The sequence below is a fragment of the Mirounga leonina genome, unplaced genomic scaffold, assembly GCF_011800145.1.
Source record: "Mirounga leonina isolate KUSES-001 unplaced genomic scaffold, KU_Mleo_1.0 Mir_173, whole genome shotgun sequence".
Lineage (NCBI taxonomy): Eukaryota > Metazoa > Chordata > Mammalia > Carnivora > Phocidae > Mirounga > Mirounga leonina.
This window is the reverse complement of record NW_023270447.1, coordinates 59,103,168-59,117,307: the sequence shown is the minus strand read 5'-3', so window position 1 is coordinate 59,117,307 and position 14,140 is coordinate 59,103,168. Positions and strand designations below refer to the sequence as shown.

General features: G+C 38.1%; 1 protein-coding gene across 1 annotated transcript in view; it reads right to left on the bottom strand.

The window, feature by feature from the left end:
* The window catches only part of ZSWIM5 (zinc finger SWIM-type containing 5), a 77,220-nt gene extending 71,894 nt beyond the window's left edge, over positions 1-5,326 (bottom strand). The window contains exon 1 of the mRNA XM_035018989.1: positions 5,275-5,326. Within this exon, the coding sequence (XP_034874880.1) occupies positions 5,275-5,326 (52 nt within the window). The remainder of the gene's footprint in view (positions 1-5,274) is intronic.
* Positions 5,327-14,140: the final 8,814 nt, after the last annotated feature.

The following is a 14,140-nucleotide window of genomic DNA, read 5'->3' as shown; positions in this document are numbered from 1 at the left end:
CTTTCAGGTTTTCTATATAAAGAGTATCATGTCATCTGCAAATAGTGAATGTTTTACCTCCTCCTTACTGATTTGGATGTCTCTTATTTCTTTTTATTCTCTGATTGCTCTGGCTAGGACTTCCAGTATGATGTTGGATAGAAATGGTGAGAGTGAACATCCCTGTCTTGTTCCCGACCTTACGGGAAAGGCTCTCAGTTTTCCCCACTGAGGATAATGTTAGCTATGGGTTTTCCATATATTGAGCTATTTATTATGTTGAGATATGTTCCCTCTAAACTAACTTTGTTGAGGGCATTTTCATGAATGGATGTTGCACTTTGTCATACGTTATTGAAATGATCATATGATTTCTAGTCTTTCTCTCGTTGATGTGATGTATCACGTTGACTGATTTGTGAATATTGAACCACCTTTGCAACCCTGGAGGAAATCCCACTGGATTATGGTGAATGATGTTTTTAATGTATTGTTGGATTTGGTTTGCTAGTATTTTGTTGAGGATTTTTGCATCTATGTTCATCAGGAATATTGCCCTGTAGTTCTCTTTTCTAGTGGTTTCTGTATCAGGTTTTGGTATCAGGATAATGCTGGCCTCTCAGAATAAATTTGAAAGCATGAGTGAGGGGGAGGAAGAAGCAGAATCCCCACTGAGCAGGAAGCCCGATGTGGGGCTTGATCCCAGGACCCTAGGATCAGGACCTGAGCTGAAGGCAGATGCTTAACTGACTGAGCCACCCAGGCCCCCCTTAAATGTTTGCAAGAACTTGTCTGTGAAGCCATCTGGTTCTGGACTTTGGTTTGTTGGGAGTTTTTGGATTACTGATTCAATTTCTTCGCTTGTAATCAGTCTGTTCAAATTTTCTATTTCTACCTGTTTCACTTTTGTTAGATTATATGTTTCTGGAATTTATCCATTTCTTCCAGGTTGTCCAATTTGTTGGCATGTAGTTTTTCACAATACTCTCTTACAAGTTTATTTCCATGGTGTTTGTTGTTATTTCTCCTCTCTCATTTGTGCTTTTATTTATTTGGGCCCTTTCTCTTTTTTTCTTGATAAGTCTGCCTAGAGGTTTGTCAATTTTTTTTCAATTTTATTTTATTATGTTACGTTAATCACCATACATCATTAGTTTTTGATGTAGTGTTCCATGATTCATTGTTTGTGTATAACACCCAGTGCTCTATTCAATATGTGCCCTCTTTATTTTTTTTTAACTTTTTTATTCTTATGTTAATCCCCATACATTACATCATTAGTTTTAGATGTAGTGTTCCATGATTCATTGTTTGTGCATAACACCCAGTGCTCCATGCAGAATGTGCCCTCCTCAATACCCATCACCAGGCTAACCCATCCTCCCACCCCCCTCCCCTCTAGAACCCTCAGTTTGTTTTTCAGAGTCCATTGTCTCTCATGGTTCGTCTACCCCTCCGATTTCCCCCCCTTCATTCTTCCCCTCCTGCTACCTTCTTCTTCTTTTTTTCTTAACATATATTGCATTACTTGTTTCAGAGGTACAGATCTGAGATTCAACAGTCTTGCACAATTCACAGTGCTTACCAGAGCACATACCCTCCCCAGTGTCCATCACCCAGTCACCCCATCCCTCCCACCCCACCCCCCACTCCAGCAACCCTCAGCTTCCTGCGATTAAGAATTCCTCGTATCAGTGAGGTCATATGATACATGTCTTTCTCTGTTTGACTTATTTCGCTCAACATAATACCCTCCAGTTCCATCCACGTCGTTGCAAATGGCAAGATCTCATTCCTCTTGATGGCTGCATAATATTCCATTGTATATATACACCACATCTTCTTTATCCATTCATCTGTCGATGGACATCTTGAATACGTGCCCTCTTTAATACCCATCACCAGGCTAACCCATCCCCCCACCCCCTCCCCTCTAGAACCCTCAGTTTCCCAGAGTCCATAGTCTCTAATGGTTCATCTCCCCCTCCGATTACCCCCCTTCATTTTTCCCTTCCTACTATCTTCTTTTTTTTTTTTTTTTAACATATAATGTATTATTTGTTTCAGAGGTACAGGTCTGTGATTCAACAGTCTTACACAATTCACAGCGCTCACCATAGCACATACCCTCCCCAATGTCTATCACCCAGCCACCCCATCCCTCCCACCCCCCACCACTCCAGCAACTCTCAGGTTGTTTCCTGAGATTAAGAATTCCTCATATCAATGAGATCATATGATACATGTCTTTCTCTGATTGACTTATTTCGCTTAGCATAATACTCTCCAGTTCCATCCATGTTGTTGCAAATGGCAAGATTTCGGGTTTTTTGATGGCTGCATAATATTCCATTGTATGTATATACCACATCTTCTTTATCCATTCATCTCTTGATGGACATCTTGGCTCTTTCCATAGTTTGGCTATTGTGGACTTGCTGCTATAAACATTGGGGTGCACGTACCCCTCTGGATAACAACTTTATTGATTTTTTTCACAGAACCAGCTCCTGGTTTCATTGATCTGTTCTATTGTTTTTTAGTTTCTGTATCATTTATTTCTGCTCTAATCTTTATTATTTCCTTTCTTTGGCTTGTTTTAGGTTTCATTTGTTCTTTTTTTAGCTCCTTTCAGTGTAAGGTTAGGGTTCTTTATTTGAGGTTTTTCTTGCTTCTTGAGGTAGGCCTGTATTGCTATACACTTCCTTCTGAGAACTGCTTTTGCTGCGTCCCAAAGATTTTGAACTATTGTGTCTTCATTTTCATTTGTTTCCATGTACTTTTTAATTTCTTCTCTTATTTCCTGGTTGACCTATTCATTGTTCAGCAGCATGTTATTTGTGGTCTTTCCAGATTTTTTCTTGTGGTTGACTTCTAGTTTCATAGCATTGTGGTCAGAAAAGATGCATGGTATGACTTTGATCCTTTTGAATTTGCTGAAGCTTGTTTTGTGGCCTAATATGTCATCTATTGTGGAGGATGTTCCATGTGCACTTGAAAAGAATGTGTATTCTGCTGTTTGGGGCTGGAATGTTCTGAATATTCTGTTAAATCCATCTGGTTCACTGTGTCATTCAAAGCCATTGTTTCCGTGCTGATTTTCTGTTTAGATGATCCATCCATTGGTGTAAGTGGGGTGTTAAGGTCTTCTACTGCTATGGTATTATTATCGATTAGTTTCTTTATGTTTGTTCTTAACTGTTTTGTGTATTTGGGTGCTCCCATGTTGGGTCCAAAATATTTACAATTGTTATATCTTCTTGTTGGACTGCCCCTTTATTATGATACAGTGTTCTTCTTGCCTCTTGTTACAGTCTTTGTTTTAAAGTCTATTTCATCCGATAGAAGTACTGCCACTCTGGCTTTCTTTTGACATCCATTTGCATGATGTTTCTCCATTTCCTCACTTTCAATCTGCACCTGTTTTTTGGTCTAAAATGAGCCTCTTATAGGCAGTGTATAGATGGGTCTTGTTTTTCATCCATTCTGTCACCTTATGTCTTTTGATTGGAGCATTTAGTCCATTTACATTCTAAGTAATTACTGATTGGGATGCCTGGGTGGCTCAGTAGGTTAAGCGTCCAACTCTTGATCTCAGCTCAGGTCTTGGTCTTGGGGTATGAGTTTGGGCCCTCCATTAGGCTCCATGCTAGGCTTGGAGCCTACTTAAAAAAATAAAGTCATTATTGATAGATATGTATTTGTTGCCATTTTATTATTTGTTTTGTGGTTGTTCTGAAGATTTTCTCTGAGCCTTTCTTGTCTTCCTCTCTTTCATGGTTTGCTGATTTTCTTCAGTGACATATTTGAATTTCTTTCTCTTTCTTCTTTGCATATTTATTAGTGATTTTTGATAAATCATTACCATACAATTTGTATATAACCTCTTCTGCATATAGCAGTCTATACTAAATTGATGGTCGTTTAAGTTTGAACCCATTCTTTACTCCTCTCCTCCCCATGTTTTAGGTATATACTTCCTTTTTTTTTTATGAGTTCCTTGAGTGATTCTTTTTACAGAAATATTCATTTTTACCGCTTTTGTGTTTCCTACCTTCATACTATCATTTGTGGTCTTTCCTTTCCACTCAAAGCATTCTCTTTAATACTTCTTGCAGGGCTGGTTTAGAGGTCATGAACTCCTTTAGTTTTTGTTTGGGAAACTCTTTATCTCTCCTTCTACTGTGAATGACAGCCTTGCTGGATAGGGTATTCTTGGCTGCAAATTCTTCCCATTCAGCACTTTGAATACATCAAGCCACTTCTTTCCGGTTCGGAAAGTTTTTCCGTTTTGTTTTTTTTTAAGATTTTATTTATTTATTTGACAGAGAGATAGAGAGCACAAGTAGACAGAGGGAGAGGGAGAAGCAGGCTCTCCGCCGAGCAGGGAGCCAGACATGGGGCTCGATCCCAGGACCCCAGGATCATGACCTGAGCCAAAGGCAGCCGCTTAACCAACTGAGCCAGCCAGGCACCCCGGTTTGGAAAGTTTTTTTCCTGAAAAATCTGCTGATAACTTTATGGGGTTTCCTTTGTATGTAATGGTCTTCTTTTATATTGCTGCTATTTATTTATTTATTTATTATTTTTAAAGACTTTATTTATTTTAGAGAAAGAGTGAGAATGAGGGAGTTGAGTGGGGTGAGGAGCAGAGGGAGAAGGAAAAGCAGACCCTATGCTGAGCATGGAGTCTGACACGGGGCTTGATCCCATGACCCTTAGATCATGACTTAGGTGAAATCAAGTCAGATGCTCAACTGACTGAGCTACCCAGGCGCCCTATCTTGCTGCTTTTTAATATTTTTTTTATCATTATATTTTGCCAATTTAATTACAATATGTCTTGGTGTGGATCTGCTTTTGTTGATTTTGATGGGAGTTCTCTGTGCCTCCTGTATCTGGAGATCTGTTTCCTTCCCCATGTTAGGCAAGTTCAGCTCTTATTTCTTCAAATAAATTTTCTGCCCCCTTTCCTCTCTTTCTTCTAGGACTCCTATAATATGAATGTGTTTATGTTTGATGGAGTCACCAAGTTCCCTAAGCATATTCTTGTTTTGAATAATTCTTTTTTCTCTCCTTTGTTCAGCTTGATTACTTTCCCTTACTCTCTTCTAGGTCATTAATTCATTCCTCTGCTTCTTCCAGCCTGCTGATCATGCCATCAAGTGTGTTTCTCTCTGCTATGTTATTCCTTATCCCTGTGTTAAGGTTCTCACTGATGTCCTCCACTCTTTTCTCAAGTTTAGTTGAGTATCTTTATGATTATTACTGTAAATTCTCTATCAGACATGTTACTTTTATCTTTTTTCCTTAGATCCCTGTCCATGGCCTTGTCCTGTTCTTTCATTTCGGATAAATTTCTCTGTATTTTCATTTTGTCTAAGTCTCTGTGCCTGTTTCTGTGTGTTAGGAAAGTCAGCTATGTCTCCTGTTCTTGAGGGTAATGGCCTTATACAGAAGAGTTCCTGTAGTGCCCTGTCAAGTAATGTTCCCTGTTCCCAGGGCCTGACTCTTCTGGGAGTGTCTCCAAGACTGCCTTCACTTTAGAACTAAGGAAAAGAACCGCAGAGTTGAAAAGCAGCTCTTTTCCAGATCTATATCCACAGGACATAGCCAGAAGAGTTATATAGCAGAGAGGATATTACTCTGGGATTAGGCAGTCATGATCTGTTATTAACTATGTAGTCTTGGGAGATTCACTTTACAACTCTGAGCTTCAGCTTCCTCCTCAGTAAAGTGGGGATAATAATACTTGCCCTATCTCTCAAAAGTGGTTTATAAAACTGTAAAATGTCCTACAAATTTATTATTCATGCTTTTATTCAATTTTTGTTAATGAGTCTCCATGTCAACAGCATCAGAGAGAACTTCCCCAATGGTCAAGTTTAACAGTTTTGGTTGAAAACCAGGTGCTAAGGAAGTGTACTCTTAATTTCACTTAGGCTACTCAGGAGCATTTAGTACATTCATGATAAATGACTTAAGTCCTAATGAAAAGAGACCCCAGAGAAGGGTAACTTTAAAATTTCAAATATGATAGTGATGTCAACGTAGGAAGAGCTTAGGTTCTAAACTTCTGAATCTAGGTGAATATAAACATTTCTACTTCATCAGTTCAATGCTTTGGGGCACCTGGCCTACAGCACAGTCTCTGAACCCAAATCTCTAATTCCTTTCCTGCATGAAAATGAGTAAGAATATTGGTGAGATTTGGGACAGAAGCAATGGGTATCTTATTAACATGTAAGCCCCACCAGGGCAGAGCCTTCTCTGTGTGTGTTCATCACTATAAAAACCAAAATCACTCTGGCTATATGAAAAAGAGACTGGACCTCAGCTTCCATGTTTTTAAAATGGAGAGGTTGGTCTAAAAGACCTCCAAGGTTAATTCTAGTGAGAATATTAATTGATTTTATAGTGACTATCAGTGAATTTATTATTATCTTTCCTAAACCAGGTTGCTTTTAGGATTTAAAGAGTGTGTAATAATAGCTAACCTTTATGAGTGCCTCCCATATGTTAGGCTCTGTTCTAAGTGCTTTATATGCCACTAACTCATTACATTTTCACAGTTCTTATGAATCTGATAGTAGATGTGATTTAAGTTTTATTTGTCAATTTGATTAGGCTATAGGACCCCATTATTCAATCAAACACTAATCTAGATGTTGCTGTAGAGGTATTTTGTAGATGTGGTTAACATATACAATCAGTTGACTTTAATTAAAGGAAATTATCCTCAATAATGTGGGTAGATCTCATCCAATCAGTTAAATGCCTTATGAGCAAAACTAAGGTTTCTCTGAGAAAGAAGAAATTCTGCCTCAAAACTGCAGAATCAGATCCTGCCCAGCAATTTCCAGTGGGCTGGCCTGCCCCACAGATTTCAGACTTGCCAGCTCGCATAATTGCATACACCCGTTCTTTGAAATAAATCATACATACACACATACACATATATACATATATCTTACTGATTCTGTTCTGGGAAATGCTGATTAATATTATTATTCCCATTTTATGTATGAGGAAAGAAGCACAGAAAGGTTAAGTAACTTGTTCTAGTTCATTCTGTTAATAAGTGGCAAAGCCAAGATTCACACCCAGGCAGTCTGGCTCAAAAGCCCATACTCAGGTTATCGAAATTCTAAAATTTCAGTTTTTATAGCATCGGTAATGATTTGAACCCTCTTTGTTAATCTGAAATTAGAGACAAAATGTTGAGTAACAATTGAGATTCCAGTGGTCTCCACAGTAGGTCAAAGTTAAACAACTGAGAAACTTTCTACAAGATATTTTTTAAAAACTAGTCAGACATGACTCCCTAGAGGCTTTGGTTAAGGCCCATGATGCTCTTGAGAACATGTTTATTTGAGCTTGGTAAATCTTTGGGCTCCGCTGGCATATGTCAGTTCCAGGCCTAGGCCCATTTGAAAGGCAGAAGTCTGTGAGTGGCTCTGTGGAAGTGTCCTTGCTGTGAGTTCCTTTTTCCCTTCATAGCTCTTAGAATGTAAACTGAAAGCCAGTTTCACATATTTGTACTTCTTGCCTTATTGTAACCTAGTAACATTTTTTAAACGTTTAATTACTCCTGAGAATAAAGCTACATAGAATAGGTTCAATATAGTGTTCCTTTCCCCTTGCAAACCTAACTGCCATAAACATGTCCATCAATAATCTGCTGATATAAGCAAACATGTAGAAGCCTCGAAATCTCTATTGAATCCAGCATGTAGTATCCAGTGAATAGCCACCGTATGCTCTCAGTTTTTACTTTTTAACTCTTTTATTTGGACATTTTCAAACAAATAAAGAGAGCTTAGTATAATGAGACCCCATGTTTCCATCACTCAGCTTCAGTAATTTTCAAGAGAGACATACGCTGCTTAATCTTTACCCTTTCCCAACTCCTCTATCCTCTTCAATGGATTATATTGAAGTAAATCCCAGAAATATAATTTCATTGCTATATACCTCTGTATACATTTCTAAAGATAAGAATTTAAAATTAATAGTAATGCCTTAAAATCAAATATCCAGTTTTCAGATTGCCACAAGTAACTTTTTAAAAAGCCCCGAAAACAACAAACAAAAACAGGAGGTTTGTTCAAATCAGGATACAAAGTCCAGCCATTACATTTGGTTGATTTGTCTCGTAAGCTAAAAGTTCCTTTCTTTTCCCCTCCCACCTCAATTATTTACTGAAAAATAATAAGGTAGCTCTAGAGACTTGACCAGATTCAGGTTTTTGGTAAAATTACTTTACAGGTTGTGTTACATACTTTCTAATACACCATATCAGGAGATACATAATGCCTGATGGTTTTTCTTTTTGTGCTCTTAGGTTTGATTAGTGTGTTCAGGTGTTGTGAGCCTGATCCATCCATTATAAAGTTCCCTATCCACTTTCTACCTAATAGTTTTAGTAGTCATTGATGATCACTGCCTCAATCAATTATTTCATTAGAGTGGTTTCATTTTTTATTTCAATTTTGACTCACCTTCTCTGGCTCTTAACACCCTCATCTGTAAAATGAGGAAGGAAACATGTAAAGTGCCCAATTCAGCATCTGGAACATGATGGGCTTTTAACAAAAAAAGTGACAGAAATGACAACCACAAAAATTGCTTAGAATTCATGGGAAAAAAACTACTTTATAGAACATCATCTTTGTGATGATCCTTCAATCACATTTTCCTAAAATGCAAAAAGAAAATGCATATATTATGAAATCATCCAGCTTATCAAATATTCAAATGTCCAAGAACTATTGGCTTTTAAAAACAGTCTCTTTTATCAATTGTAGGTCTTGGAATGATTAAGATAATGGATGGACTGGTGGGAGAAGACATAGGCAGTCACACAGGAAAGCAATCAATATATGTTTGCTTCACTAGTGGCTCCAGTAGGCCATAATGATCCAACTCCCAATATTTCCTTCCTTCATATAGCATATCTTTTTGATGCAAAGCAGTCAGAGATGGTGGGTCTGGTAGAGACCTGGTTTTTTTGTTTTTTTTTTTTTAAGATTTTATTTATTTGACAGAGAGAGACACAGTGAGAGAGGGAACACAAGCAGGGGGAGTGGGAGAGGGAGAAGCAGACTCCCTGCTGAGCAGAGAGCCCGATGTGAGACTTGATCCCAGGACCCTGGGATCAAGACCTGAGCCAAAGGCAGACGCTTAACGACTGAGCCACCCAGGCGCCCCAAGACCTGGCTTTTTGAAGAAAACAGTCAATCAGGCAGCTGTTCTCTTGGTGGACCTACCACTTCATACAGAAGGAGAAACAAAAACAAAAACAAAAAAACCTCAAGTGCTTTAATACGAGCAAGCCCTGAATAATGTACCAAATACTTTCAAGGAGTTCCTGTTCTGTTTCGCAAGCATTACATCCCCACCTCAACCCATCCCTAAATCACAAAGTGAGCTTTGCCTTCAGAAAAGAGAGACTTTATTTCAACTTTCTGTTCTGTGGCTGAGAAAGCTTCCCCACCTGGTCTTCAAACTGTTTAGAAATTTAAGAATAAAATTATATCACAGTCCCTTCTCCATTATATATCACAATGGCTCTGACATCTGTTTCCAGGAAAATCGCTGGCCTTCTATGAACACCTTCTATGAAGTAAGCCCCTACCAGCATGTTAATAGTATGCCATGTTTTCCTTGCCTCCGACATGCTCCAATTGCCATTGAGGAATGGGGGAAGACTCAAAAAGTATGCAGAAATGGCTTCATAGGCTCCTAACAACCAAGTTATTTGTAGGTGGTCCTTGCTAGAGCTTGCCATGCTTAAACGTGCAGCAAGAGCTCTGACAACCTCATGATTAGCAAGGAATTGTTAACAATCCATGACTGGCTCATGGATTAAAAGAGTTCTTATTCTCCTGCCTTCTCAACTAAATAGTGACCCAGAGGAAATGGAAATGACTGAAATTGTTTACTTAATAATTTTCCCAGAATCAAGGCTGGAGAATCCAGGGCATGGGCTGGACCCCAGCTTGGACTAATCAGAAAGTACCAAAGATCAGTTTTCCACTTGTGGAAAATATAAATAAAATTTCCCTTCCCCAAGTAAGAAAATCCTATGTTCTTCATGTCTTAGCTCAAATATCACCTTCATATGAAATACTACCTGTTGCCCTAATGCTGAATTCAATCATATTAAACGAAGATGCTTTAACATTTATGCCTATGGAGTTTATAATCTAGTTCACAAGAGCGAGATAATAAGAGGTACTCATTTCAGAGATGAGGAACAGGCTCAGAGAAGTTACACAATTTGACCCAAATTCTTCGCATGATTACAAGTCATAATAACAGAAATTAAAATGACCATAACTTCACAATCTGAAACATCTTGGGCTTTGAAAACTATAAAAAATAAATTTGTAAAGGATTCCTTCAAGTTAATATACTTCCTAAATACAGCCAAATTGCTTCTTTTGATCAAAAAAGAAAATAATTTTAATTATATTTTTTGAGCACTTACCATATGCTAGACACTAAGACCTCTTATAAGCACTATTTCATTTAATTCTAGCCACAATGTTATGTGTTTAGTACTATTATTAGCTCCATTTTTTTTAAGATTTTATTTATTTATTTGAGAGAGAGAGAATGAGAGACAGAGAGCATGAGAGGGAGGAGGGTCAGAGGGAGAAGCAGACTCCCTGCCAAGCAGGGAGCCCGATGCGGGACTCGATCCTGGGACTCCAGGATCATGACCTGAGCCGAAGGCAGTCGCTTAACCAACTGAGCCACCCAGGCACCCCAACGCTAAAAATAGTAAAGCACCAAGATTATTTTCCATAATTCATATTTGTACCTCAAATGGATAGCTGTTATGCTTCTGCCAATTTTCAACCCAAAATGTAAAATATGAGCAGTTTTATTAGCTAATAATTACTAAATACTTACTGTGTATCAGACAGTGTTCTAATTACTTCCCATGTATTAACTAAATCCTCAAAACAACCCTACAAGATAGGTTCATTTATTATCCTCATTGCAGATGAGGAAACTGAGGCTCAGAGAGGTAAAGAAACTTGTCTAAGATCACATAGTCTGTAAGAGGTAAGGTTGGAATTTGAACACAAGTAGTCTGGCTTTAGAGCCTGCACTTTTAACTACTATAACACATCAAATATGACTATGCAGTTTAAATTATGTATACAAAACTTTATAAAAGTAATTAGCAAGTACAATTCTATAAAGATGCACTAATGTACAAGTCAGTAAACTCTGATGTTTGCCTGGTTTCCCGAGCAATTGTACAAGGCAACTAAAACTGACAAGTGGTCTGTGATGCTTTCACAGTTGGAATGAAGATGGACTCATGAACTCATCTGTACAAGACAATGTATCTGCACAGTGAGTGAATTATCTGCTGAGAGTTCTAAAGGAAAGCACTTCTCAGTACAGCCCTCTGACACCACTCAAAGTCTTTGTGTTTCTGAGTGCAAGGAAGGCTCTAGTAAAGCCTGGGCAATTAAAACCACTTTGCTCATTGCTCTTTTGATTCACCAGACCCGTGAGCAGGTGCTAATGCATGAAAATGAATGTAGTTTCAGCCAATGGCAGAGAAAAGGAGAGCTGTGGTTTACAAAAAGAAATAATTTTTCTTATATACATTTTAAGTGTGTGTTATGTATGCACACACATATATATATAAACTAGGTAGCTCCTTTGAATGAGAATACTTTCCTCTTGAATAAATTTGGTTTTGATGAAACTGTTTAGTGTAAAATAGACCTTCTCACTTAATTCCTGTATCCTGAAGGCCATAGCAATATAACAGCAGCCACTCTTTCTCCTTTCTGTGACCTAACAAAACAGTAGCCACAAGAAGGCTTAAAACAGTGAAAGTGACATCCTCAAAATAACTAATTTCCTTTCCAGAAAGCCTTATTCAAAAGCTGGATAACTACTGCCTAACCAAGAGCACTGGAATGGCTTTGTGGACTCATATGATGATATAAAGAGCTCAGGAATCAGGGTACTTGAGTTCTAATTCTAGTATTCCTCAATTCCTCTTTGCCTCAGTTTCTTAATTATGCAAATGGACATAATAATACTTATGTGCCTATCAGACTCATATGAAAGTAATTTGTAAAGAACACATTTCCCAGAGACACCATTCAATAGCAATCCCAACTGGCCAGGGCCAGGGCCTATATAAGTTCACAAGAAGCAGATGGCACCCACACACTGAGTGAGGGTGCAAGAGACTGCAAAGTGAGGAGCAGTATTGTTATTCGGGAATACAAATGATGATGCCCCATTACTCTGAGAGCTACTTGGTTTGTTTGTATTAAGAGAGGTCAGTCTAAGCGTCTTGGAGCAGCTGAGTAAGCTGGGGGGGCCCTTCTTGTGGCCATCTGCTCCCCTCCCAGACTCCTCTGGCAAATCAAGAGGTTTTCCTTGTATTAACCTCTGAAGAGCAGCCACAGGCCCTTCTCAGCACCAGCTTCAGCAGGCAATGGTCTCTGCTGTCCATCTGTGCCAGCAACTACAGTTAAAGAACAATAAGGCTTCCCAAACCCAAGCATTCATTCACTGACAGAGAACTCTTGTATTGCCTAGTTTTCCTGTACTCTTTTAAGGGGATTAGATGTATATTTTAGATGATTGAGTTATTTTTCTTTTGTTATTTTAGACACACTTTATGTAGAAAAAATAAAAAGGGAAGAATCTGTCTGGAAAATTCACTTAAAAATCTAACATGCATAAAATATAATCAATTTAAAAATAGTTAATTTCATTTCCCCCCCAACCATTCTCTGGAGCCTCAGACTTAGAGCACAAGTTGTCTTGTACACTGATGGATAACCAATCTATTCAGAACTGCAGATTTGATGCCTGCTCCTCAGGTAACATATTTGAACACAGACTGGGAAAAAAATACCACACTCCTTAAGCAGTTGTCTGCAGAAACAATGTGCATACATACAAGGTACACATGTTGCCAAAATGGATGTTACAGGCTAATAACTACCACCTGGATTATTTATTTGAGCATAGAAAAGGACAACATGTAATTGTAAAATGACTACAGAAATTATCCTATTCCAATTAGTAAGCTACATCAATTGGGGGAAAATAAAAACTAAACAATAAACTGCTTTTCCAAGGGAAAAGGATACACATAGCTATTTTTGATCAACTACAATATTGTGTGATCAAATGTCTGTTTTTAAGAGTCTTCAAAATAGCATTCAGGTTTTTTTTTAAACATTAAAATATTACCCAGATACCTTTTTCCTAGAGGATAAAGATTTCCTGGCTTCTTCTCCAAGACTGGGTACACTGAATCAAATCAGCAGAATATATTGAAATTATACTTCAATGAGTTAATATATATATTAGTGTCTGCATACCATGTTATTAGGGTTCTGACTATAACTGTAGCTAGCTCTCTCATTTCAATATCTAAAGACCCCTCATTTCTTTTTTCTTTTTTCTTTTTTTAAAGATTTTTATTTATTTATTCATGAGAGACAGAGAGAGAGAGAGGCAGAGGGAGAAGCAGGCTCCCAAGGAGCAGAGAGCCCGATGCGGGACTCGATCCCAGGACCCTGGGATCATGACCTGAGCCGAAGGCAGACGCTCAACCATCTGAGCCACCCAGGTGCCTCAGACCCCTCATTTAAAGCAAAGTCTAACCTCAAATGGGCTAAAGAAAAATGCTATATTTATGCATAAATATCCTATGAACTGTAATCAAATTCTTATAGCAATCAAAAGATTCATTTTCAGGGGATCTTAATCCTCATCTTTTCTTAACTCCATGACATTTTATTTCCAACACGGCCTTTTTAATATGGAGATAAATGCATATCCTACATAACATTCTTTATTTAAAGGTTTCATACACTAGTAAGAACGCCATTCCTAACATTTACAGCATTTTGGACATGGCCTCATGTTACCCTCTAGCTTTATTCTTTTGTTCCATCTTGCAACTTGACCTGTGTGGGGCAGCAAGAATGTCAAAACAAATTCAATTAGGACAATGCTTTTCATTTTGTTTAGAAACTGGAGCAAAACCATTTTTCCACATTCTAGAGTAACCTGATTCCATACAAACACCAATCAAATAGAAGACATTCTCATTAAGTCTTCACTCAGGATTCTAAATGCATTCACATCATCCACTGGA